Genomic DNA, 24,332 nt, shown 5'->3' with positions numbered 1-24,332 from the left:
TTTGAAATTTAAAGAAAAAATTTATTGAAGATCTGAAAAACAATTCCTAAAAGATTGACTTCTCCAGAAAACTGTAGCTACACAATGCATTGCGTCTATTGTTAAAACGTGCATTAGACACAAATACAAAAACCATGAAACAAGCCACCATTCTTCAACAATCTGAGCATAGATAAAATGCCTAAGGAACAACATGGATGGCCTGCAAAGGATGGGCTCTTTACTTTAAGCACCATTAAAAAAAAAAAAAAAAAAAAAGGAGCACAAACGGATGAGCGTGTTCAGTTATATACACTGAATTGAACCTTTGGCACTAGGAATCAGAGCATTTGTCATAGAGCATTAACACATATTATAAAAGTGCGTAGTGTCAAAGGAATAGAACCACCAGCATTCAAAGCAGCTTTGTCGACTAGGCAATAGAACAGTCTACAGTATGTCTCTCCGTTGTCCATCACTGAATACACTGGTAGCAACTTTGAAATGAAAAAAAAAAAAAAGAAAAGAAAAAAGGAGCTGTAACCCCTTTTATTTTCTCTGTTTAAGATCAAACAGAAAACAAACATTAACTCTGTTATACACTAACATTTTCAAAGTACATCATTTGTACAAGAGAAGGACTAAACAAAAATGTGTTTACAGAGATCCAAACGAAGTGAGGGCCGGCACCTCGCCTCACACAGCCTTCCGATGGTACTCAGGAGGAGCCACTTCATAATCGCTGGCACTAAACAAGGTTGCCGAATTCTTTGCCAGGTATCTAAAAACAAAATGTCAGTCATTATAAAGATGAAGGAGAATCCTACCTTGATCTAAATCAAGGCACACAAAACAGTTTCTCTGAAAATATACTAAAATAAAGGCAACTTCACAGTAAAACCCTGTCATTACAATTCAGATACATAGGCCCATACACACCAGTCAGTGATGCATAAAGAACGAAGAAGTCCAGAGCCACTCCCTCGTTTCAGAACAGTAAAGAATAGCTGTCTTCAGAATACCAACTTGAGAGGTAGGACTGTTTTTAGGAAACAGATGTGGCATCCTAAAGGAATATCTAGTGTTTTCTTTAGCTCTTTGAAACTCAATGTATGAGATACAGATTCAGAAACTGACAAACACCATAAAAAATCAAAGGGTCCTGAACTGAAGTGTTCAGTGGTACACTTTGAGTTCATTTAAAAAAAAAAAAAAAATCCAGGCAGAGAGAGGACCTCTCCTCATCACCCGAAGAGCAAGGACTAGAATGCCTCATACATTCCCAGGCACGTGTCGCAGTTTTATGATTACAAAACACATGGTATCACGCTAAAGAAATTCAAATACAGAAATAGATGAAGTAGAAACTGACCATTTCAGCCTTCCCTCCCAGAAGGGTGCCCAGGAACTAATCCACCACTTGGTAGGATCCACATTGATCTTTTCCAAAGAGTACAAACGTTTCTCCACAAATGAGGGGACTCACACACCTACTTCTCCTGCAAGTTGGCTGTTTTCAGTTGCCGCAACATGGACAAGCTTTCTCATCAGGATGTTTACAGCTACACCCTTTGCAGGGGGCTTGGCTGTTGACAATTCATTACTATACACGTGTATTTTACACCTTTGTGCATTTGGAAATCTTTGTGCACTTCAACTTATCTATGGGGTCAGTTCCCAGAGAGGTAACGGTCTGGTCCGAGGGAAGCACATTTGAACTTTCAACAGGCATTGCCAAAATGCCCTCCAAAAAGCTGCAGTAACCAGAACTGCCCTTTCCCCCAATTCTGCAGTCTGGTTGATCTCAGCCAGCGTGACAGAGACCCCCTGACCGTGGGAACCCTGCACCATTTCGGTAGGCCACCGAGCTGCCGCCGCTGTGGAAACCCACCACGCTGTCACTGCTTTGCTCACCGTGATCATACCTCTTCTGTTACTGTTTCTTTCTTTCTGTGTTACTAATTTTTAATCACAGAACTTTAACTTTTTACAAAGTCAAGATGATTATTCTATTATGTGAGTATTTAAGAAAGACCTTTCTCACTCTAAAAATAATGAAAATGTTACCATTTTTCCATCATTATCTTAATAGTTTCCACTTTAGATTTATACTTTGGATTAATCTAGAATTTTAGTCTGTGACAGTAAGTGTGGATCAGATTTTGTTTCCTTCCAAAGACTAGCCAGCTGATCCCGCCAGCCGCCGCCCCGGCATCTGCGACAGTCAACACCTACACTTTTGTTGTTGCACTGACATCTCTCTCCGTCCGCACACTGCTGTGTTCTGGTCTGTCTTCTTATCTACAGTGCCAATGGATCAGTGATTCTCGGTACACTGTGCTAATTCATGTTTGTAATTTCAAGCACACCCTTAAACTTACTTTAGGAAATCATGAAGATAATTTAGCAACAATGCAAGGCTTTTCTCATCCAGAGGAGTATAGGCCAACATCGCTCCGATTCGTACTGTGTAAACAAATAATGTAGTCAAAGTTACGTACGAGACAGCACTAGGAAGCACTATTTTTATGTGAGCAGCAAATGCGATCACTGATTCCTTTAAAATATGTGATTTTAAAAAACTACAGATTTGATATTTAACATTTTAGATAGAAAGTTCAAAATGGAATGTTCTATAATATTACTTTGTTACCCCTTGATATCAATTAGTAAAGACAAAAAAATATTAAAAACCCAAAGGACAGGGGTGCCTGAGGGGCTCAGTTGGTTAAGCGTCTGCCTCTGGCTCAGGTCATCCCAGGGTCCTGGGATCAAGTCCCACATTCGGGCTCAGCAGGGAGTCTGCTCCCACCACCCCACCACTCGTTCTCACTCTCAAATAAAATCTTAAAGAATAAGATAAAGAAATAAAAAACCAAAGGATAAAAAGTAATTTTTTTCTAAATAGGACATTACCAAATAATCTCAGTAGATGTGGTGCTCCATACACCTGGGACATGGGTGCATCCGGGTGATCCGCTAGGATCTCCGCATACTGTGGTCTCTCAAATTTGTAGAGTAGCTGAGTGCCCAACATCACATTGAAGTATTCCTTTATTCCTGCCACAACCTCATTAACAGCATACTCCCTGATACAAAGACAAAAATATTTACTTTCAAAGCAAGTCACTGAAAAGAATTGAGAAATGGGGATTAATTCAATCAATTAAGAGCAAGGGACTTGAACTGAAGGCTGAACTAAGGACAATGAACTTTTAATGAACACATTTTTTTTAAAGGGATTTAAAGAACAAGAAAAATCAATTCCAAAAATAAACCAGTGGTAAGCAAACTACAGCCTTCAGGCTAAGAATGGTTTTTTAAAAAATTCTCAATTGTATTTTAAATGGTTATATATGCACTTACACATAACAGCTTCAATTTTACCTAAAATATTTACTGTCTGGCCCTTTAAAAAAAAAAGTTTGCCAGCCAAACTCCACGTCAAACCAATGAAATTCTATTTTGCTGGTTTCTGATGGCACTAAGAGTAAGTAGACATTTCAGAGGATTTACTTGGAAATTATACTTAAAAGAAAAATACCTTTGTGTATACTTAAAAGATTTATATGTTCTTACTTATTATCTGTGTTTCCTCGAGATTTCTTGTAATTTGCATAATCCTCTAGAATGGAATCCACATTCTTCTTGGCAGGAAGATAAAAAAGCTATGAAAACAAAAAAAAAAATTGAATGCCACCGGATTCCTTTTTTTTTTTTTTTTTAAGAAAAGCTACACTGGAAAAGCTTTAATGCAATAAAAGACCACCTAACAGTTACGAAATAGGAAATGGCACTGTTCAGCACTTACAACATGGCTAATGTGGCTGAAGAACTAATAAAAATTTTTTAGTTTAGTAATCTCAGTACATAGCCAAACGTTGACTAGAGGCTGCCATACTGGACAGCACGCTCTAAAGACCAGTCATCTGCTGGACACGCATTCCTACTGCTCACGATCTATGGAATACACCACACAGAAATGTAGAAATGTACCTCCCTGACACTGACATTTACTGTATGTGGATCATGTGCCAGACCCTGTTGGAAGCATACATGAAATCTCTTTTCATCCTCACATCAGTAGTGGGAGACAGGAACCTACTAAAACACAGAAAGGCTGAGTACTCAGTAACTGGTAAGGCCAAGGTTTGAGTCCAGCAGTTCAGCACCAGAACCAAATCAAGAACCAAATGAGGTCCACACAGTGTCTAGGACTGAGGTCTCTGAAGTCTCCTGACCCCCAAGCAGTCTATACGCCCCTATTCCTGCCCATGCCATCTGTTCTAAAAACTTGGTTCATCGTCTGATAAAGTCCTCATTCTGGTTTTGATGGCTGCACCCTTGTGATGTCACACATGTACCTCATAATGCCCCTATTTCCTTTACACTAGTAATCAGACTTGGAGCTGGAGGAGATTCAGGTTCTTTTGGAGGCCACAAATACCTTGCAGGAACTATTGTGGGCTTCCTGTTACATTCCACTAGTAGCAACATTATGTGAGAATATCCCATTTTCAATGACAGTAGAACAGGAAACACATGCTTCTTTGTCCTTATCAATCTTCAGAATGATTTCCTATCCTAGCAACCTCTAAAACGGAGTTCTCTCCACCTTTTCTCACTATAAACTCATGGGACTTTTATATATGTACTTTGTTTTAGTCCTCTACAAGTGAGGCCTTCTGATGATCACACTGTTCAGTCTCTGAAATAAAATAACACTCATCAGGGGCACGTGAGTGGCTCAGTCGGTTAAGCGTCTTCCTTCGGCTCAGGTCATGATTCCAGAGTCCTGGGATCATGCTCCCTGCTCAGCGGAAAGCCTGCTTCTCCCTCTCCCACTCCCCCCGCTTGTGTTCCCTCTCTCGCTGTGTCTGTCTCTGTCAAAAAATAAATCTTAAAAAAGTAAAATAACACTCATCAGTCACACCCCTTCAATAGTCAAGTCTATACAATTTTTTCCTTAAAACTTTGTTTCACACTACCTAGAACATCTATAGATGACAATCTGTGTCGCTTTCAAGGTACCTGTTTTTGTCGGGTAATTAAGTCCCAATCATCGACAAGCCATGGTTTTAGCTCTTCAGGAATCTTCACTTTCACTTCAACTCTGTTCATGAATGTTTCCTCCTGGACAGAAAAGGGAATGGCATTAAAAACCCACCTTTTCTCACTAAACAACTAAAATTCAGGGCTTTCCTCAATCTTTAGAGGCACTAAAGATATAAACTAATCTGAAGTACTCAAATGGACTGCCAGAGTTAACATTCAAAAATCTGTAAATGAAAAACCCCTACCTATAGCTAAGCTGATGGAAGAATCTGGTCTTCATAGATAATTGGTCTATTCAGTGCTTTTTCGTGTGAAGGCACAAATTCTTCAGCACATTTTCTTCTGCAAATGAGCACTCAGACTTGGTGCACTCTAACGGTATTTTCGTAACTATTGTTGATATCCAGGGACTGTTCCAAATATGACTACCTTAAAATTACTTAATACATAAAATTAAATGTACAAACTCCTAATGAAGTGTTTCATCACTGCCCAAAGCTGCCTATTCTCAGAACACAGCACTCTAAGTTTCCTAATCTCAGTTTCAGAAATATAAACTGTCAGTACATTAAAATTAAATTAAAACCCTACCTTCCAGGGTGCCTGGGTGGCTCAGCTGGTTAAGCGACTGCCTTCAGCTGAGGTCACGATCCTGGAGAGCCAGGATCAAGTCCCATGCATAGGGCTCCCTGCTCAGCCGGGAGTCTGCTTCTCCCTCTGACCCTCCCCTCCTCATGCTCTCTCTCTCTCTCATTCTTTCTCAAATAAACAAGATATTAAAAAAAAAAAACCCACTTCCAATTCATTAACTTTGTAAATTAAAAATAAGACATTTTATCACTTAGAGAAATTCGAAACTCATATACACACACATATATGTAGAACGGATAAAGCTTTTGTGGGTTTTTTTTATGGGTTTGTTAAGTCATCATGGGACATACTAAACCATTTAACGTGAACTGGTAAGTCTATACAGTCAAACATCAATGAAATATTAAGTTCTGTACATCAACGGAGCTTGAAAACAAGTATCTGATGATGAGCTGGGGAGGACATACATAGCAGGGACATATTCAGAGCTACAAGTGAAATAAAGATGTATTAAAAAAAAAAACCTTTATCCAAGAGGAGGAATATTTTCACTTCAGTAGTTAACCAAATTAACAAATGTTTTCGAGACTCAAGTTCTGACTCTTTTATTGCACAAACTATAAATACTAAAATGCAATTCATAAAGCTGAGAAAATACTCACATTCTCCACAGTGGGATCCACGCGGGCCCTTTTCTTGCGAGGAGGCGGAGGGGTCTCACTGGTGCTGCCACCGTCCCCATTTCCAGGTGCTGCACAGATTCAGGAGAAGGGAGATTTTCAGCTTCACATAGGAGAGACTCGTAAGGAAAATAAGTCTCATGACACCCCCGCTGTTTTCATTTTCCCATTACACAGGAGTTACTCAAATCTACCGTAAAGAATCATAGTCCTACCAAAAATACAACTTATAAAGTTCTACCGAACACTTAGCATAAGGCAACATTTACAATATCATCTTACATCTATTAAAAAATATTACCTTCTCTAGCATTAAGACTAAACATGACACAGGTTTCTCCATGGTAAAAAGAGTATCAAAGTTGGGTCTCCACTACCCAAGTACTATACACTACTATGTACTGGATTCTGTAGAATGTTGCTGTGACTGATCTCTGACATGAGCAACAAACATACGCTTACTCTAAAAACTCTGTAAATTTTAACAATACTAATTTCAAAATGTAAATGCTATAAAGATAAAATAATTTTAAAACAAATTTAATATCCTTACTTTTCTGTTTGTTCTTTTTGGTTTTCCTAAAAGGAGAAGGAAGAAAAGGGAAAGAATAGTTAAGTCATTACTGCTAGTAAAAGTTCCCTTTTACCAGAGTTAAGTTCATAAAGAAATACTGCCTTGGATGATAAGCCCAGGCTGTGAATTAGTTTCCTGCTCAGACAAGAATTTTCACTGAGAGTTAGCTAAATTCACACCTCCCTCCATATAATACAAAACTAAACCAAAACCACGTTGGGAGACTTCCATGATGTTATTGATTTACAAGTTCACAGCATATATTATATAGTTTATAAGAACCTTACATTATTGGTTCTACCCAAACAAACTTCCAAAAGTTCAAGCAACCCCATCAGCTCAGTCCAAGAACCTGATGAGACATGTGTGTGCTCCACCCTCAGGGGCCACTGTCTCCCTGTACTTCTCTCAAATGGATATTCCGTCCTTTCCTACACCTAATACTCTTTTCTTCCCCTACACAGAACAAAGCTAATCTCTCCTTCCTCTTGGTCATCATCTCTAATTGCAACGTAACTCATGTATATTTACAAACTAGCAAACAGTAAATTATTCATTTTAATTTCATTAACAATATTTATAGAATACAAGAAAATCATGTGCAAAGCCCATGACTATGGGCTACATCTGGTGGGACCAAACCAGAACACCAGAGTAGGCTGACTCTTCTGCTTTAAAAAGATATTTATAAATCTTATTAATTGTACTGATCTAATTTAGAGCATGAGGTTCATTTTACAACTTATATTAACTTATGTTTAGGGATAAGTACAAAAATCTGGCCATCTGAAAGTACGAGATTTTTCCTGTTTCTCCAAGTTTAACTTTTGGAACACAAGTACTTGTTGGACAGTATTTCTGGTTCAGATTAAACCATGAACTTTTATGTGTTAAGAACAGGTGGAGACCAAGAGAAACCTAGAGCCCTGACACGTATTCCTTACCCACTCATTCTATACCACAAAATTAAAAACACTGACAGCTGACCCTAACTCTGAAATCTATAAACTATACTTCAATGAATCACAGCAGTAAAGACTCACAGACTTCTTGCTTCAACCTTCTTGCTTATATAAATTAAACAAGCAAGCTAGTTTCTCAAACTAGGCAACAGATTTCCTACAATAAACTGCCTGGTGTTGTCTGTGTTCCTTTCTCTAAGCCCTATGACTAAGTATTATATAGTCAAAACATCAGCTGTTAGATTCAATTTAAAGAGTAACTGAAGTCCTAAGTCATTCTTAAGAAAAGCCATTCCAGGGACACCTGGATGGCTCTGTCGGTTAAGTGTCTGCCTTTGGCTCAGGTCATGATCCCAGGGTCCTGGGATGGAGTCCCACACTGGATCCTTGCTCAGCGGGGAGCCTGCTTTTCCCTCTCCCTCTGCTGCTCCCCCTGCTTGTGCTAAGTAAATAAAATGTTAAAAAAAAAAAAAAAGCGGGCGCCTGGGTGGCTCAGTTGGTTAAGCAACTGCCTTCGGCTCAGGTCATGATCCTGGAGTCCCGGGATCGAGTCCCACATCGGGCTCCCTGCTCAGCAGGGAGTCTGCTTCTCCCTCTGACACTCTTCCCTCTCGTGCTCTCTGGCTCTCATTCTCTCTCAAATAATGAATAAAATCTTAAAAAAAAAAAAAAAAAGCCACTCCACTAAATAATGAACAAAGCACAGCCTTTTGAAGCCAAAGTGCTAGCAAACATCACATGTATTCACTATCAGTTTAGAAAGATGAGCACCCAAACTTAAGGACCAAAATGTCAACAAAGCGAAGGTAAACCTGGTTCTATCTTCTAACCAGATGCGTTTGTGTTTATGCATATTCAGAGAAAGAACACTTACTAAATCCTAAAAGATAGAGTAGGATAAAACTAAACATTACAAACTACATCCAAACCTCAACTCAAAATGAAAGAAATGGGGAAAAAAATACTGCTTGGTTTAATTACTCTTTTTACTTTAAAATATACCTACTATTCTATCAGGGAAAAGCAGTATTTAAAATTACTTGATGTGGGGTGCCTGGGTGGCTCAGTAGTTAAGCGTCTGCCTTCGGCTCAGGTCATGATCCCAGGGTCCTGGGATCGAGCCCCACATCGGGCTCCCTGCTCCACGGGAAGCCTGCTTCTCCCTCTCCCATTCCCCCTGCTGTGTTCCCTGTCTCGCTGTGTCTCTGTCAAATAAATAACATATATGAAAAAAATAAAATAAAATTACTTGATGTTTTCTCTAACTACTCAGATTATGATCTCCACAAAATGTCACCTTTCCCATTAATAAAGGCTCTTGGAGAAAAAAGGAAGTTCCATGTCTCAGGGCAGAAAATGTACCAGGTGAGCCTAGAGCATATCTTATCCTACCTAATGACAAGAAGACCCAAAGACCCAGGAGCCAATAAATGGAGCCAATAAATTTGAAGAGGACCCCACTCTACAGGAAGGGAAAATTGAGTTTTAAAATTTTACTTCATATTTATTGAGCCATTATTTTTGTAGTTGAAATTGTACACTTTATAACACAAATAATTTTTAAGCCTACTACTAGACTAACTTTCTACACTAACTTTTAACACGAGAAAGGATTAACATTAAATCAGAAATATTTTATCGATCAAAATCTATCATATTCTCCCATATGAGAAAGTTGCTGACTTTTAAGGCTCACTTGCTATTAAAATCCTAATGACTACTACTACATGGCAGTTTTCCAAAGAACAACGTAATCTGTTATTACTTTTTAATGAAAGCTACAGGCTGCCCTCAGTGGCACACCCACTCCTTGCCTATCACATATCAACTCAACAAAGATCAACCTTCAAATGCCTAGTTACCTTCATGACTAACATCTCATGTTTAGGTAGTAATGTCAGACCACTAACTCTAAAGCAATACGATATAATTCTGAGGAAAAACATACAAACTTCTCCTCAATAAATCATATTTTAGAACACTGTTACTTTTGACCCTTTGACAAGAACATGACCACTCATTAAACTACCTGTTTTTAGATCTTTTATTTTAAAGATTTTATTTGAGAGTGAGAGAGCAAAGGCGAGGGGAAAGGCAGAGAGAGAGGGAGAAGCAGACTGCCCCTGAGCAGGGAGCCCGATGCGGGACTCAATCCCAGGACCCTGGGATCATGACCTGAGCCGAAGGTAGACTATAACTGAGCCACCCAGGCGCCCCCTAAACTACCTGATTTTTGTTTGTTTCTTATTCATGAGAGAGAGCGAGAGAGAATGAGAGAGCAGGAGATGGGGGAGGGTCAGAGGGAGAAGGGGACTCCCCACTGAGCAGGGAGCCCAACACAGGACTCGATCCTGGGACTCCAGGATTCACGACCCGAGCCGAAGGCAGCTGCCCAACCAACTGAGCCACCCAGGCACCCCTAAACTACCTGTTTTTAAATGAAAATAAGTCACAAAAAATAAAATGATCTTTTAATAGAAGTTTTTGATCTGTTATGTGTGCATGACTTCCACACATAGGTTTTTATTACCAAGATGTTCTAAATCTTAAGAGTTAACAACAAGAAATGCACCCCCCCTCGCCTCCCCGGGGGCGGGTGGGTAATTTGAAACTTTAACATCTCACACATTCTTACCACAGGTTTCAAAAGAAGAGTTAAGCTAGTATTTCTTTTCAATACTACTAAAAGAGCAAATCTGCCCAAAAAATATCTTAAGACTTGTGTTCTACTGATAATACTCTATTTGTAAAAGAAAACACATACATGCTCACACACCCAAACACACCTTAAAAAGGGTTCGGGATGTACTCAATGCCACTGAATTACACACTTAAAAATGAGTTCAACGGTGAATTTTATGTTACGTATTTTTCACCATAATAAAAAGGGGGGGGGAGGTGGTACAGAAAACCTGCTAAGGGAAATTAAGGAATTAATATGTAATTATTACATATTTTCAACAACCCAACACTTGAGAATGGGATTCTCATTGGCATTTTTCAAGTTAAAATATTCCAGTTTCCATTTTCAATAAATTCTAATACATGATAATGAGTACTGAGTTTGAATTTCACTTATAAAACAATATGTAAAATTAAAACAAAGATAGAGCTTCTTACACTTCAACATTTTTCTGTTGCAGACCAGATGTCTTCTTTCCTGGGGCAGCCCCTCTCATCTTCCCCTCTGCATACTGCTCCCTTCAAAAATAATTTCAATAGTTGTCATTAAATGAGTACGTATGTGGAAAAATAAATTGTGCCAGCTTGATTGCGTTTGAAATTTATATTCAAACTGAGGTCCCACATCCCCTCCCCAAGTGTAACTCCCCCAGAGCCCAGGAGGGAAGGAGATCACAGTGAGTTTGCAACTACAGGAATTTCCAACAACAGCCTGCTGTCTTCTATCTAACTCTATGGACAGACTCAAGAAATGACCAGTTATCTACCTTCCTTTTTCTAGGAAAGGCTTCTCTGATTGAAGTTTAAAGCCCCAACACAGCAGCTGACAGGTACCAAGAGTCATTTTGTCAGCGGGCAGCCAATTTGATTCTAGTATTCATTCCATTTCCCAAAATTAATTTATAGACATTTCTCCTCCTATTCATGGCTGCAAAACAAACTTACTGATTGGCTTTTTGGAGTTCTCGCTGTTTCTGCAGATTGGTATCCACGTATTTGAGTACTCTGCTTTCTGGAACCCATTCATCCCAACTGAAAAAGACAAAAGTTAAATTATCATTCAAAATTACTTTTACCACTATTCAGACTTTGTCCACCAATTACTTTTTAGAGATCTAAGAGGCAAGACTTTGGATTTCTCTGACAAAAATTTAGTAGGACTACAAATCCATTCTCAACTAAAATGAAAATCTGTTCTATAAAGGAAGTAAACATTTCATATCCACAGAAGCAGCATTCCAAATCTTAACTGCCAGATTACAAAAACAGATTATTGAAATCCTTTCTTCAAATGACTTAAGAGCATGGCACTTAAAGAGTCCCTAAGCAACTACCCTTACAGAATAAAGAGATCTTAAAGAATTTTAATTTCCAAAAAAAAATGAGTCCATCAAAAGCTAATACTGTGAAACATAATAGCAAAGTTACAGAACTAGCTGTGCATGATTTTCATCACCTGTAAAATGAGTGTAACTATACCTACCTTTACACAATTGTTACAAAAATTAAATAATACATGTAAAATACTCAGGAATCTGACACACAAAATACACTCACGGTAGGTCAGGAACATGATTAGGTCTACCACACTCAAACAACATCCAGACCAACTCAGCGAAGACTGTGGATCAAGCCATTATCACATGGTTTATCAGACTACATCATCCTCAACCTTCACTCATGAATGAACGAATGCACTAACTTCCAAGACATAACCAGAGAGATGGCTTTTTAAACATCAAAAGGTAGAACGAACCACTCCAAAAATATCTAGTTGCTTAAGCATTCTGGCCCTTAGAAAAGCTCCTTCAAGATTTCTGATGTGGTTTTTCTCCATAGGGGAAAACAAAAACAAGGTATTTCTTAGGGAATGCTGAACTATTCATGCAAATTGATTCTTTTCTCCTGCTGAGGGAGCTCCTTTAGTGACACAATCAGATGTATCCTCAAAGCAAAATCTTTCATTTAATGATTTCCCACCTCTGACCTCTTACATTAGATAGCCAAAAGGAAAATAAGTAATTAAAAAGCAATCCTCAACATGATTTCCTAGAGAAAACTTTAAAACATGCATTTACCTAGAGGTCAGGAGGGGGTGGTGTACTGAGGGAGCTCCTTCAGGAACAGGAAAAAGGGCTACAATATCCTCACGTGTCTTCAAAGTTTTTTCAGAGCGCCTGGGCCTCACAGCACTTCTGATACAGACAGCATAGTACAAAGTAATCTCAGTAACTAGGTGCAGAATTTAGCTTAAGCTTTATTAAGATTTATTTACAAATGGAGTATTTAAATGTCTGTGTCAACAAGTTCCAATAAGGATTATGAGAATTTAGAAATATATCATCATTGTGCTTTTGAAAATATTTATATATTTACTAAAGTTTAAAAAACTCCAATTTGGAGATTGGGCTTTTGTTCTATGACTTTCTAAAAGTAAGATACCTTACAGACCATTTTCAAAATGAGAATCTTATTTTTATTTATACATCTACTTGTATCTATTCCCATTCTCTCTAAATTAAGGGGAGCTGTCAAAATTTTTATTTACCACGAAGCTCCATTTTAGATCCCTGCAAATCCCTTCCCACTCTGATATAAAATACATCTACATAAACACTTTGATCTAAAAACCAAATCAAGGGGTGCCTGGATGGCTCAGTCAGTACAGCATGTGACTCTTGATCTCCGGGTCGTGAGTTCAAGCCCCACATACATCGGGCATGGTATTTACTTAAAAAATTTTTTTTAATTAAAAAATAACAAAAACCAAATCAATTCCAGAGTTTCCTTTATGTGTCAGAAGTTGAAAACCCTTGCTGAACCACAGTAAGATGAAATATCTTTTGCTCTGAGGAACATCACTACTAGGGTGGTAACTGAAGGCCAGACGTTCAGAAATTTTCAGAGGTCACAAGTGTAAGTTCAGAATTTTCTAAAGGTAGCTTGTCACTAATTCCAACAGCACAGTAATCTGTGGCATTACTTACACAGTACTAAACATAAAACATAACACACTTGCTGGGCATTTGAGTAACTCTTCCCCATTTCAAAATGGGGTTTATTTAAAGCCTTCTCTAAATACTAAGATCAAATTTTTCAAAGTTATGTATATTGATCTACATCCCAAATCACCTACAAAAAAATACATCTTTGTTCATTAATATCCTCAATACATCTAAAAGATATTAAAGATCTCTGTTTAGTGCCATTTTTAAATTTTCCAAGGAATCAGTATATAAAAGTAGCTGAAAACAAATCTATGCAGCCTGTCACTTTATGTGTTACTGAATTCTAACAAAGGAAAAAACATTATTTTGAAGTCATAAAATCAGGAAATGCAAGTGTTTGACACTTTCATAATTTCTTATAAGCTACAAATGCCACTCAAAACCCAAGTCTTTAAGCTGTACACATCTACCTGTAATTTTAAACAAAATATTGCACATAAAAGAGTTAAGCCCAAAACCTGTGTGTTCACAGCTATTAAGATGAATCCTAAAACACTTATTTACAAGAGTAAATGGGGAGGGAGACAATCCTGTATCATGAATTTGTTTTTCTTTCGATTTCCTGGATGGACGTTAATTTTCACACACATGGTATGCACAAATGAGATATTTTATTACCTGTAGAGAATGGAGATTCTTATTGTATTGTAATGCTCTCAACGTTACCCAATACTAACAGAGTATTATCCGCACGTATAATAAATCTAATACAAGACTGAAATACAGTTTAAATAGGGAAATCTACAGTACACACCAGAAGCCATACGATGAACTTTCCTGGATATTAGAAATAATTTAGATATTAGAAATCACATTTAAAATCATAGTTTATTTCTGAAAGACAAAAGGATAGTTTTCCCTATGGCTTTCCCAATTTCTCAATATTTAAAATCCTGTCATTATGAGCAATAGTTTAAGTGGGGGGAAAAAATCACAAGGAATGTGCTTTTAAACATTTTAGATGTCCGCCTTTCTACAACTATACTAATGGAAGAAAAGTGAAGGGTCTGGTGTTTTTTTTTTTTAAAGACTTTATTCATTTATTTGAGACAGAGAGACACAGTGAGAGAGGAAACACAAGCAGGGGGAGTGGGAGAGGGAGAAGCAGGCCTCCCGCAGAGCAGGGAGCCGGATGCGGGGCTCGATCCCAGGACCCTGGGCTCATGACCTGAGCCGAAGGCAGACGCTTAACGACTGAGCCACCCAGGCGCCCCAGGGTCTGGAATTTCTTAGCTAAAAGCACTTTGTGAAAAATTTTTCTAAAAAATAAAACTGGGTCACCTAAACAAGACTAAAATCACAGGGCCAGTGAGAGTCAGAGAACACCTCCTTCCATAGCACTAGAGTGCTCATGCAATCAGATGGCTTGCTCACGTGGGGAACCGGACACCAGAGCACAGCTCAGGGGACACAAAGCCTTAAAAGTTGCAAACATCCCCTGTACTTCTGAAACAAATAACGCAACATATTTTAAGAAAAAAGAAAAAGAAGAAGATAGCAGGAGAGGAAGAATGAAGGGGAGTAAATCAGAGGGGAAGACGAACCAGGAGAGACGATGGACTCTGAAAAACAAACTGAGGGTTCTAGAGGGGAGGGGCTGGGGGGATGGGTTAGCCTGGTGATGGGTATTGAGGAGGGCACATTCTGCATGGAGCACTGGGTGTTATGAACAAACAATGAATCATGGAACAGTACACCAAAACAAATTATGTAATATATGGTGATTAACATAATAAAAAATTTTTTTAAAAAAGGTTGCAAACATCCCTGGAAGAACTACTTTCTGGCAATCTTTGAAGGACAAAACACCACTAATAAAAGTAATTTAAAACCGCTCACAGTAAAAATTACAGGCTCTTCTATTTCAAGCACCAAAAATGAATAAATTATTAGATATGATATTTGTGGGTCCCAAGGAGAAAGAGTCATCACTGAAAAAGAGAACTCCATTGGCTAGATATTCTAGAATATGTTCACTCTAGGACCACTGTCCATGCCTGGCAATGGATCAATACACCACTCCTTTAAAAAAATAAAAATGTCTAACTCTTCAAGGTGAAAAGTTAGGTACTGTAATTTAATTCTTCTATCTGTATTAAACCATATTCTAAAAAGTGAACACATGAAATCACTCTCTGCCAACATTTATGTTACCAAAGTTCAGAACACAAGTTGGTCATTATTTCCTAATCAAACAAGCTCATCCTTTTTCCTTTTTTAGGCAGAAAAATCCAACTAGCTCTGAGTATAACTATTTGCAATAACATATACAGTAACTGAGTTTGTGCTAAGGCAAAAAAGTAAAGCTGTCCTAAAATGTACTAAACCAAGAAAAAAAGTAGTTGGTTGACTAACAATTATCAGACATCATACTAGAGCACGAGAAATAATCCAAAGAATTTAAAATAGAATGGCTGTGTACCCTAGTTTCTATTACTTTCTCCATACTACAAATGTTTCACCCTTGCTTTGATACACAGAATACATTAAAACTGTACAAGAATTAAGAGGCATGGGTTTGTGACACACATGACACAAGCTACCTTGTTAGAAATAAAACATTGTTTTCAAAGATCTAATACTAATACTCACTTTTTATTCCAACCACTGTAATGTATAAAGTATTTCACTTGTTTGTCCTTTATGGCAACCTTTACACACTGAAATAAAGAAGAAAAAATTCACTCAGAAATAGGTTTTGAAAAAGATGACCACCTGTATGCTTTTCAGGTATACCATCTCCAGGACCCTCCCCTCAAACTCCGGTGGCCACAATGAGCACGACAGGACGTGACGGTCAGGGAGAAGAGCGCTCAAGCTTCTCACTCACATCCACCCACAGTCATAAAACTGCCTCAAAGTCACCATCTGCTGAACCTAGTCCAGCAAACGCAGAAAACCCATCGTAACAGGTCACCCTGAGCCTTCAATCAGTGGGCTTGATTAGCTCTCTAAGAACAGCTGATGGAAGCCACGTTTGCACTTTCTCAAAATCTACCAATCAGAAGCCATTACATATTTCAAAGACAAATTCACCTGAAGAAAATTATTTATACCATATCATTAAGAAGTGTCATTAACTTATGGAAGGCAATAAACTGTTTTGCTGCAAAGTATTAGCAACTAGCCAAGTTATAGATGAAAAAACATTTTATGTTCTTCTTAAAAGTGGCCTAACAATTAGAATGCACGATTAGAGGAAGTTATCAACTATGACAAGTGATCACTATCCAAAGTCTTTATCTTGCGCAAACCAAGAGAGCCGGGATAGTTTAAGCTATCCCAACAGCCATTCAAAAATCATTCACTGGAGTTTCTGCTGCCAGACAAAAAAAAAACTGTCAGGTTAATGGAGTTGACACAACAAAAATAATATTCAGGAACATAAATGATCAACAGAGCTCACAACTTACTTACAAGCTGTGTTAGTATGGCATCACTGAGAGATGTACATACACATAAAGTTAACAGTCTCCATAAATCCAAATGCAGTCATTTTAGAACTTTAAAAACACGTATCTAATCTATGTATTCAAAACAACTGAAAAATAGTGAAAATGGTTGTCATTTGGTCACACGGGCACTTCAAGACTGTTAAGACCATTTTCAAAAAAAAAAAAAAAGACCATTTTCACACATATACTCACCAAGAATGCTGTAGAAATTGTATTTAACTAAATGCTATATTGTTTTGTATACCGTTTTTAAAAATTACAAGCGTTAAAAACAGTTACACCTTACATATTTGCGCTAAAAGTTACCAGAAACAGAATACTAAAAACAGTTTTTACTGGGGAATATATCATCTCATTTACCTCTAGCTAAATGTAAAATCAGTTCTGACATCGGGCGCACACCCGAAACATGGGAAAGGAAGCCCCTAGGATTCAAACTCTGACAGACAAACCAACAAATAAGTTAAATGTCCTCACATTTTTAACGTTCACTTTGATCTTTAACGTAGTCAAGTTAGCTCAGGACTTACTCAGCATACTATATGTACACCCAAAACTGACTCTGGCAGTATTTTCTCACAAGTCAGTAACTACACATGCAACTTGCTCCCACAACCAACCAGTCTTTTACCTTTCCCCTCAAATGCTCCTTCCAGCTGCTGGGCCTTCAGCAGGTCGTAAGGTGAATGGCAAGGTGGCAATGCTGTATCTGACCCACTCGGCAAGTAAGAGAAATGACGGACACTATGGACTACCAATCTGTGAAAAAGGCAACTAACTCTCTTCCTACCAACCACTGCAATCTGATGCTCAAGAATCATCTAATCAGTCATTTCAGCTAACTTCTCAAAGGAAAACAGGTTTCATACCTTTGCTTCATAAAGAAGAGGCCCATGAAAACACAGCACTCGCTCACCTGTAAAAGTAAAAAAAAATACCGAGTTAATTGTAATTTCTCTTCATATCTAAGGGTCACATGTGAGAGCCATCACATCTGTACTCGCACGTAATCCTCGCAAAACTAAGAGTATGGCCGTGTACAGATTAATACCTCGGATCAAACCTCAATAGTACCCTGCAACAAAAGCACCTCAGTATGCAATGTAAACAAAAAACAATTAATTAGAATGTCAATCCATTTAGACCATCAAATCATCTATCATCTGTTAAGGCAATAAAATTCTACAATATCTACCTTTTGGAAGAATTTGGGTTTTTCAATGTGTATCTCAAAATACAATTTTTAAAATATTTCCTTTTTTTTTTAATTTATTTGAAAGAGAACGCACGCACATGCGCCACCCGGGGCTGGGGGGGGGGGGGCAAAGAGAGAATCTTCAAGCAGACTCCCCACTAAGGGCAGAGCCTGATGCCAGGCTCCATACGAGGAGCAATCAAGAGTCGGGCAATCAAGAGTCGGACACTTCATGATCCCAGGGTCGTGGGATCGAGCCGCGCATCGAGCTCCCTGCTCAGAGGGGAGCCTGCTTCTCCCTCTCCCACTCCCCTGGCTTGTATTCCCTCTCTCTAGCTGTCTGTCTCTCTCTCTAATAAATAAATCTTTTACGGGCGCCTGGGTGGCTCAGATGGTTGGGTGTCTGCCTTCGGCTCAGGTCATGATCCCAGGGTCCTGGGATCTGCCTCTCTCTCTCTCATGAATAAATAAAAAATCTTTTAAAATAAATAAATAAATAAATAAATCTTTTACCAAAAAAAAAAGTCGGACACTTAACCAACTGAGTCACCCAGGTGCCCCTAAAATATTTCCATATTTAGGACCTTATGCTCTCCCTATTATTTCTGCTTCCAAACCTTTTACTGGTCAAGTAAAATAAGAATTCCAACTTTTGGAAATCACATTCTACGTCAAACTTAAAATTAAGACTTGCACGAATAACTAAATAGAAGGAATTAAGACCTGGAAGCCAATTCAGCTCCTCAGACAAATCAGGCTGTTAATTCCTGGCAGTACCTGAAGACTACATTTGATTATCACAGAAATGAATTTCTTGCACATTATTTTCAGTCCCCTTGGATTTCATCAGACCCAAAGGTTAACAAAAAGCTCTAAAATTTTTTTTTTAAAGATTTTATTTATTTCGGGGCACCTGGGTGGCTCAGATGGTTAAGCGTCTGCCTTCGGCTCAGGTCATGATCCCGGGGTCCTGGGATCGAGTCCCGCATTGGGCTCCCTGCTCCTTGGGAGCCTGCTTCTCCCTCTGCTTCTCTCTCTCTCTCCCTGTCTCATGAATAAATAAAATCTTTAAAAAAAAAAAAAAGATTTTATTTATTTTTTGACAGAGAGAGACACAGCGAGAGCAGGAACACAAGCAGGGGGAGTGGGAGAGGGAGAAGCAGGCTTCCCACTGAGCGGCTTGATCCCAGGACCCTGATCATGACCCGAGCCGAAGGCAGACGCTTAACGACTGAGCCACGCAGGCGCCCCTAAGCTCTAAAATTATTAAAATTACCTACTAGCTCAACATTTTTTAAGATTTTTTTTTTAAAGATTTATTTGACAGAGAGACACAGCGAGAGAGGAAACACAAGCAGGGGGAGGGGGAGAGGGAGAAGCAGGCATCCCCACTGAGCAGGGAGCCCAACGCGGGGCTCAATCCCAGGACCCTGAGATCATGACCAGAACCGAAGGCAGATGCTTAACGAATGCGCCACCCACACGCCCCTAGCTCAACATTTTTTATTTAGAGCCGTGCGCACATACAAACAGTAGGGGCAGAGGGAGAGGCAGACTCCCCGAGCGGAGAGCTGGGCAGTGACCAAGGAGCCTCAAGGGGGCTGATCCCAGAAACCTGAAATCTTGACCTGAGCCAAAGTCAGATGCTTAACCCACTGAGCCACCCAGGCACCCCAGCTCAACTCTTCAGAAATTATAGGGCAATAAAAGTTTTCACCGTTTTAAAAAACTACTGCTACTTTTAAAAAAACTGACAAGTTATCTAAAGCAAACCTATACATTCACTTTCAACATATTTATACCCAATCTCACATACCTACTTTGCACCCTTAGAACAGGAGACACTGATATGTAAGCAAGTAGTTTTGCACAATCTACTGGATTTCCTATGTTATCTTCATATGCAATAGAAGTGAATGATGAGCTACTAGGGAAACAACTGGTACAAAAGCACAGAAACATGACAAGGTGACACTATCAGACTACCTACCATTTAAACATAAATAATTCACCATCACTGCAGCACAGGATAAACATATAGAAGTAGAAATCAAAATTACACAGATCACAGAGTGCCTTACGTGTCATGTTACCAAGTCTGGACTTTATCCTATAAAAGGATTCCCAAATCTGACTAAGAGTCTCTTGGGAGTTTTTAAAACTGCAGATTTTCAAGCTTCACCAGAGACGTATTAGACCCTCCCCTAGCAACCCCAGGAACTTTACTTTGATCAAAGTTCTCTATGTAATTCTTGTGCAGTGGTCCCCTCTGAAGAACCTGCCAGAGGTTGGTGGGCCTATGCAGAACTTCAAGTGGAGACTGCAAATAGGGAGACCAGTCAAGGACGTCTCCCAGCAGTCCATGGTAAGACAAATAGGTCTGAACCAAAAGCAGTGAGAAGTAAAGGACGACTAAGCAAAAGCAGTAAGGTCTAAACTGACTTCCAGGCTGGAAGGAGCATTAACCAGAACAGGAAATGGAGGGAGGGGAGCTTAGACCAGTTTTGGACTATGTTACAGCGGTGGCTACAGCACATCCAAAATGGAATCATCTAGTAAGCAGTTGGGTACCAAGTCTAGAGCTCAGGAGAGCGCTAGGCTGGAACCATCACTGAGTACTATGGGATGAGAACCTGGGGATGTAAGTAAGGTACAGCGCTTACCAGCAGCACCAAAGATCACACCTGTGTCTCCTAACTTCACTTCCCAGGTACAATTTAGAGACACCCTGAAGGGCGCCGGGGTGGCTCAGTTGGTTAAGCGTCCAACTCTTAGCTCAGCTCAGGTCATGATTTCAGCGTCATGAGATCGAGCCCCACTGTGGGCTCCACGCTAGGCATGGAGCCTGCTTAAAAATAAATAATAAAGACACCCTGAAAATGGCCTTATTCCTCCCTCTCTTGGCTGCTGCCAAAAACAACTATACTGAGACTAAGGCCCTTCTGACCTCCATTCCAGCTCCCGGACCCTCCTATTCTCTTGACGAATACACAGAGAGCTGGAGGCACAGGAGCCAGGATAACAAATGCCTACAGCCTACTTTTCATAAAAGTGGAGAGAAGGACCTGTAATGGGGGAAAAGAGCAAACCATGGTATCAGATACGGCTTGTAAAGCCCTTCCCCACTCTTAATCCTTCCAGTATCCTATGACAAAGGGAATTCTGTGCAGTGCTCTCAAATTCAAGGTTGATGAGATTCCAATCCCCCTCCTCCCCTAGCCTGTGCTCAGTGGGAACGCTCAAAAGCTACTACTAGCTGGTCAATTCCTGACAAGGCAAAAAGGCATTCCCTCTGACAACGGGTTAACTGCCCAACAGTTTTCCTTACTCTCTGCTGTAACAGAATTTCAAAGGGCGGATCAAGTCCAGTACAAAACAGTCCCAGCGCTTAAAAACTGCTTACCTAACATACGCTGAGCCATTATTAAATGAGGAAAACGTCCAAGTTTACTGGAACCATGAAAAAAGTACTGTTTCGGATCGTATTTCCCCCATTACATAAGCCCACCTCTGCAGTGTTCTAACGCAATTCTGTTTCCTTTCAAGGCCGTCTCTGTTCTCTGAACACGGCCACGCACTTCAGCTTCCACGCAGGAGTGCCAAGTGATGGCAGGGCAAACCCCGCGACTTTCCAACCGCACTTCGGGCGCAGCACACGGCTTCTCCTCCGCCGTTACCCCCTCCTCGCTCCATCCCCCGCTGGTTCCGAACGAGGGCGCCTTGCCCACAAGCCTCTGTGAGTGTTCCGCACCTCGGACATCGGCCTTCGAGGCGCTACTTTCCGTGCCACGGCCCCGGGCGGGCTGGTAAGGCCAGCGGCCCATTTCGCAGGACGGTTTTACGGAGACATGAAGCGCCCGGCGCCACAGAGGAAATTCTACCGCGCGGCTGTGCCAGCACGGTGACGTCACGCCCACGCTGAGCTAACCCCACCCCGCCAGGACTCCGAAGGAACCGGGAGCGCCAGCATGTGCACGCGTCTCCCGCACCGCAGCGCACGGCTAGTACGGCCGGGGGCGCGGGGATTCCCTCGTTCCAACAAAAGCTCTTTCCAAGTTCCCAGATCCGAACCGTACGCACTGACCCACACCAGCTGGCGACCACAACGGGCGAACCCACGGGCGGCGGCCGTCAGCCGTCCGGGTGGGAGAGCGCGGGGCCGAGCCCGCCGTCACCTCCGCTGCGGGCGCCGGGGTCCGCGACTCCACGAGTGACCCCGACCCACGGCGAGGTGCGGACGCGTTCCCGCTCCGCTGCAACACTCTCCGCCCCTTCCAGCCCACTGGGGGCCTCCCCCCGACAACAGACGCGCTCACCGGGAGGGGCCGGCTTCCGCGGTCCGCCGGGCCTCGAGCGCCCGCTCGGCCAGCAGCGCCGCCAGCGGGCTCGGGGCGGGCGGGCGCACGAACACCACACCGAGGCCGCGCCGCCAGAACGCGCCCGCCCGCCCCGCGAACGCCCGCGGACACCGGCCGCACAAAGCCCCTGCGCGGCCGCCAGGAGGGGGCGCTGCGCGCGCGAACCGAGGCGGGCGCCGGCGGCCATGATGGCGCGGCCGCCTCACAGCGGCCATTTCGCAGCAGCGCGCTCCTCCCGCGCGAGGGCCCCGCCAGGCCGCCCCCCCCGCCAGGCCGCACCCCGCCCGGCGCCCCCGCTCCCCGAGCCGAGGCGGGCGGGGAGCCGGCCGTGGGGCTGTCCCGGGCCTGGCGGCCGCCCCCCCACGCACCACGCACGGCCGCCCCTCCCCCACGCCACATCAGCTCCCCGCCGCCGCCATGGCGCGCCCGCCACCTCCCCACAATGGGCGGCCCCCCGCGCCCGCCTTCCCCGGGGCGCCCGGCGCTCCCCGAGCTCCCCGCCCGCGCCGCGCCCTCGCCCGCGGCCAAGCCCGCCGCCGCCGCCGCAATGCGCCTTCCTCACAAGGCCCCTGCCCGCCACCCCGGGCGCGGCCTGCGCCGCCCCCCGGCCCCCCCCTGCCCCAGCCGCTCCCCGCCCGGCTCCACACCGCCCGGCCCCACGCCCCCACGGCCCGGACTCACCCTCCTGGAATTTGGGCTTCGGGTCCTGCTTCGGCGCCATTTATAAGTGATTCGCCGCCGCCTCCTCCTTCTCCCACCACCCCCGACTACCGCCCCCTACTCTCTACCCCACCCAGCTCCGCGTCAGACGCGCCGTCAGGCACCGCCAGCTCTACATCCTGGGCCCGATTTGCCAGCGCCCGCAGACCTCACCGCGCCGCGACCGCGCAGCCGCCGCCCCAGCCAACGGCCGCCCGCCGCGCACGCGCCGCTGCGCCCGCGCCGCCCCGGGGCACGCCGGGATCGGTAGTTCCGCGGGGTGGGGGAGGGGCGGCCAGCCCGAGAGTGAGGGGGGCCGGGGCGCCCCGCCCGCAGGTCCGCACCCCTGGAGCACACGCGGGGGCGAGGGTCCCTGCGAGCCCGCTCGGCGCTCTTCCGTGCCGCCCGCGTCCTAGTGACCGGGGGTGGGGTGTGGGGGTGGCGGCTTGTGGGCGCCCCGCTCCCGCCGCAGCCCCTCACCCGCCCCCCCCCCCCGGCGGCGGTGGCCGCGGACCCACCCGTGTCCGCTGGCCGCCCCCGGCACCCACCCTTCCTTCTGTGTTGTGATTCTACCACCCCCTGCTCGTTCCTGAGGCTGCCACTCAGCTGCGTAAAACACGGGGCACAACTGCGAGGACCCCGGCGTCGCCCTCCTGTCCCTCCCCGGCCTCCGCGCCGCCGAGACACACACCTGCAATCACGTCTGCGTCCACCTGCCATGTTCAAGGGCTCGCCACATCCCCGGAATACATAGACCTTAACTGATGGGATCTTGGTTCTCTTACAGGACCCTGAGGCTGCTTTCAGGGCTCCACTGTCAGAAACCCACGGCTTTCGACCTAAACCGTTGTACACATTGTTTTTATTATTTTAGGGCCCCAGATGTGGAATTACTGAGTCAGAGGCTGGGGGCATGTTCAACAGCCTTATGAAAGGCTTCATCAACTTACATTTCAACCAACAATTTAAGAGAGCCTGTTTTCCCACATCCTTGCCAGCCATGCTATCATCAGTCCCTACAGCCTGGTGTTCCGTGGACAGGAAACCAGACCGGGAGCAGAATCTCCTACAGAAATCAGGGTAGTGCTTACCTG

At 42.8% G+C, this 24,332-nt stretch overlaps 1 protein-coding gene across 2 annotated transcripts; it reads right to left on the bottom strand.

Annotated features, from left to right (window-relative positions):
- On the bottom strand, positions 1 to 23,397 carry MORF4L1 (mortality factor 4 like 1). 2 transcript variants are annotated; one of them, XM_025893067.2, is made up of 13 exons: positions 23,221 to 23,397; positions 17,856 to 17,902; positions 16,124 to 16,191; positions 12,602 to 12,718; positions 11,469 to 11,555; positions 10,962 to 11,042; positions 6,859 to 6,884; positions 6,288 to 6,376; positions 5,011 to 5,112; positions 3,559 to 3,647; positions 2,896 to 3,068; positions 2,361 to 2,445; positions 1 to 760 (listed from the first exon to the last, which is right to left on the bottom strand). In XM_025893067.2, the coding sequence occupies exons 1-13, from the start codon at positions 23,258 to 23,260 to the stop codon at positions 676 to 678; spliced, it is 1,089 nt and encodes a 362-aa protein (XP_025748852.1). In that variant the 5' UTR covers positions 23,261 to 23,397; the 3' UTR covers positions 1 to 675. The 2 variants fall into 2 exon arrangements, with proteins under 2 accessions (XP_025748852.1, XP_025748853.1); XM_025893068.2 differs by lacking the exon at positions 12,602 to 12,718 and having other exon boundaries at positions 23,221 to 23,386.
- Positions 23,398 to 24,332: the final 935 nt, after the last annotated feature.

This window comes from Callorhinus ursinus, unplaced genomic scaffold (genome assembly GCF_003265705.2).
Source record: "Callorhinus ursinus isolate GAN/ISIS: 27379988/994484 unplaced genomic scaffold, GSC_fseal_2.0 scaffold45, whole genome shotgun sequence".
Taxonomy (NCBI): domain Eukaryota; kingdom Metazoa; phylum Chordata; class Mammalia; order Carnivora; family Otariidae; genus Callorhinus; species Callorhinus ursinus.
The sequence above is the reverse complement of the archived record's forward strand: the minus strand, read 5'-3'. Positions and strand labels throughout refer to the sequence as shown.

Excerpts from the sequence above, each read along its gene's own strand:
- MORF4L1 (XM_025893067.2), bottom strand. The coding sequence starts at position 23,260 with ATGGCGCCGAAGCAGGACCCGAAGCCCAAATTCCAGGAGG. Across the intron at positions 17,903-23,220 it reads GAAGCCCAAATTCCAGGAGG|GTGAGCGAGTGCTGTGTTTT; the intron begins GTGAGTCCGGGC and ends TTACTTTTACAG. Across the intron at positions 12,719-16,123 it reads TACAGTGGTTGGAATAAAAA|AAGTGCTGTGAGGCCCAGGC; the intron begins GTGAGTATTAGT and ends TGTCTGTATCAG.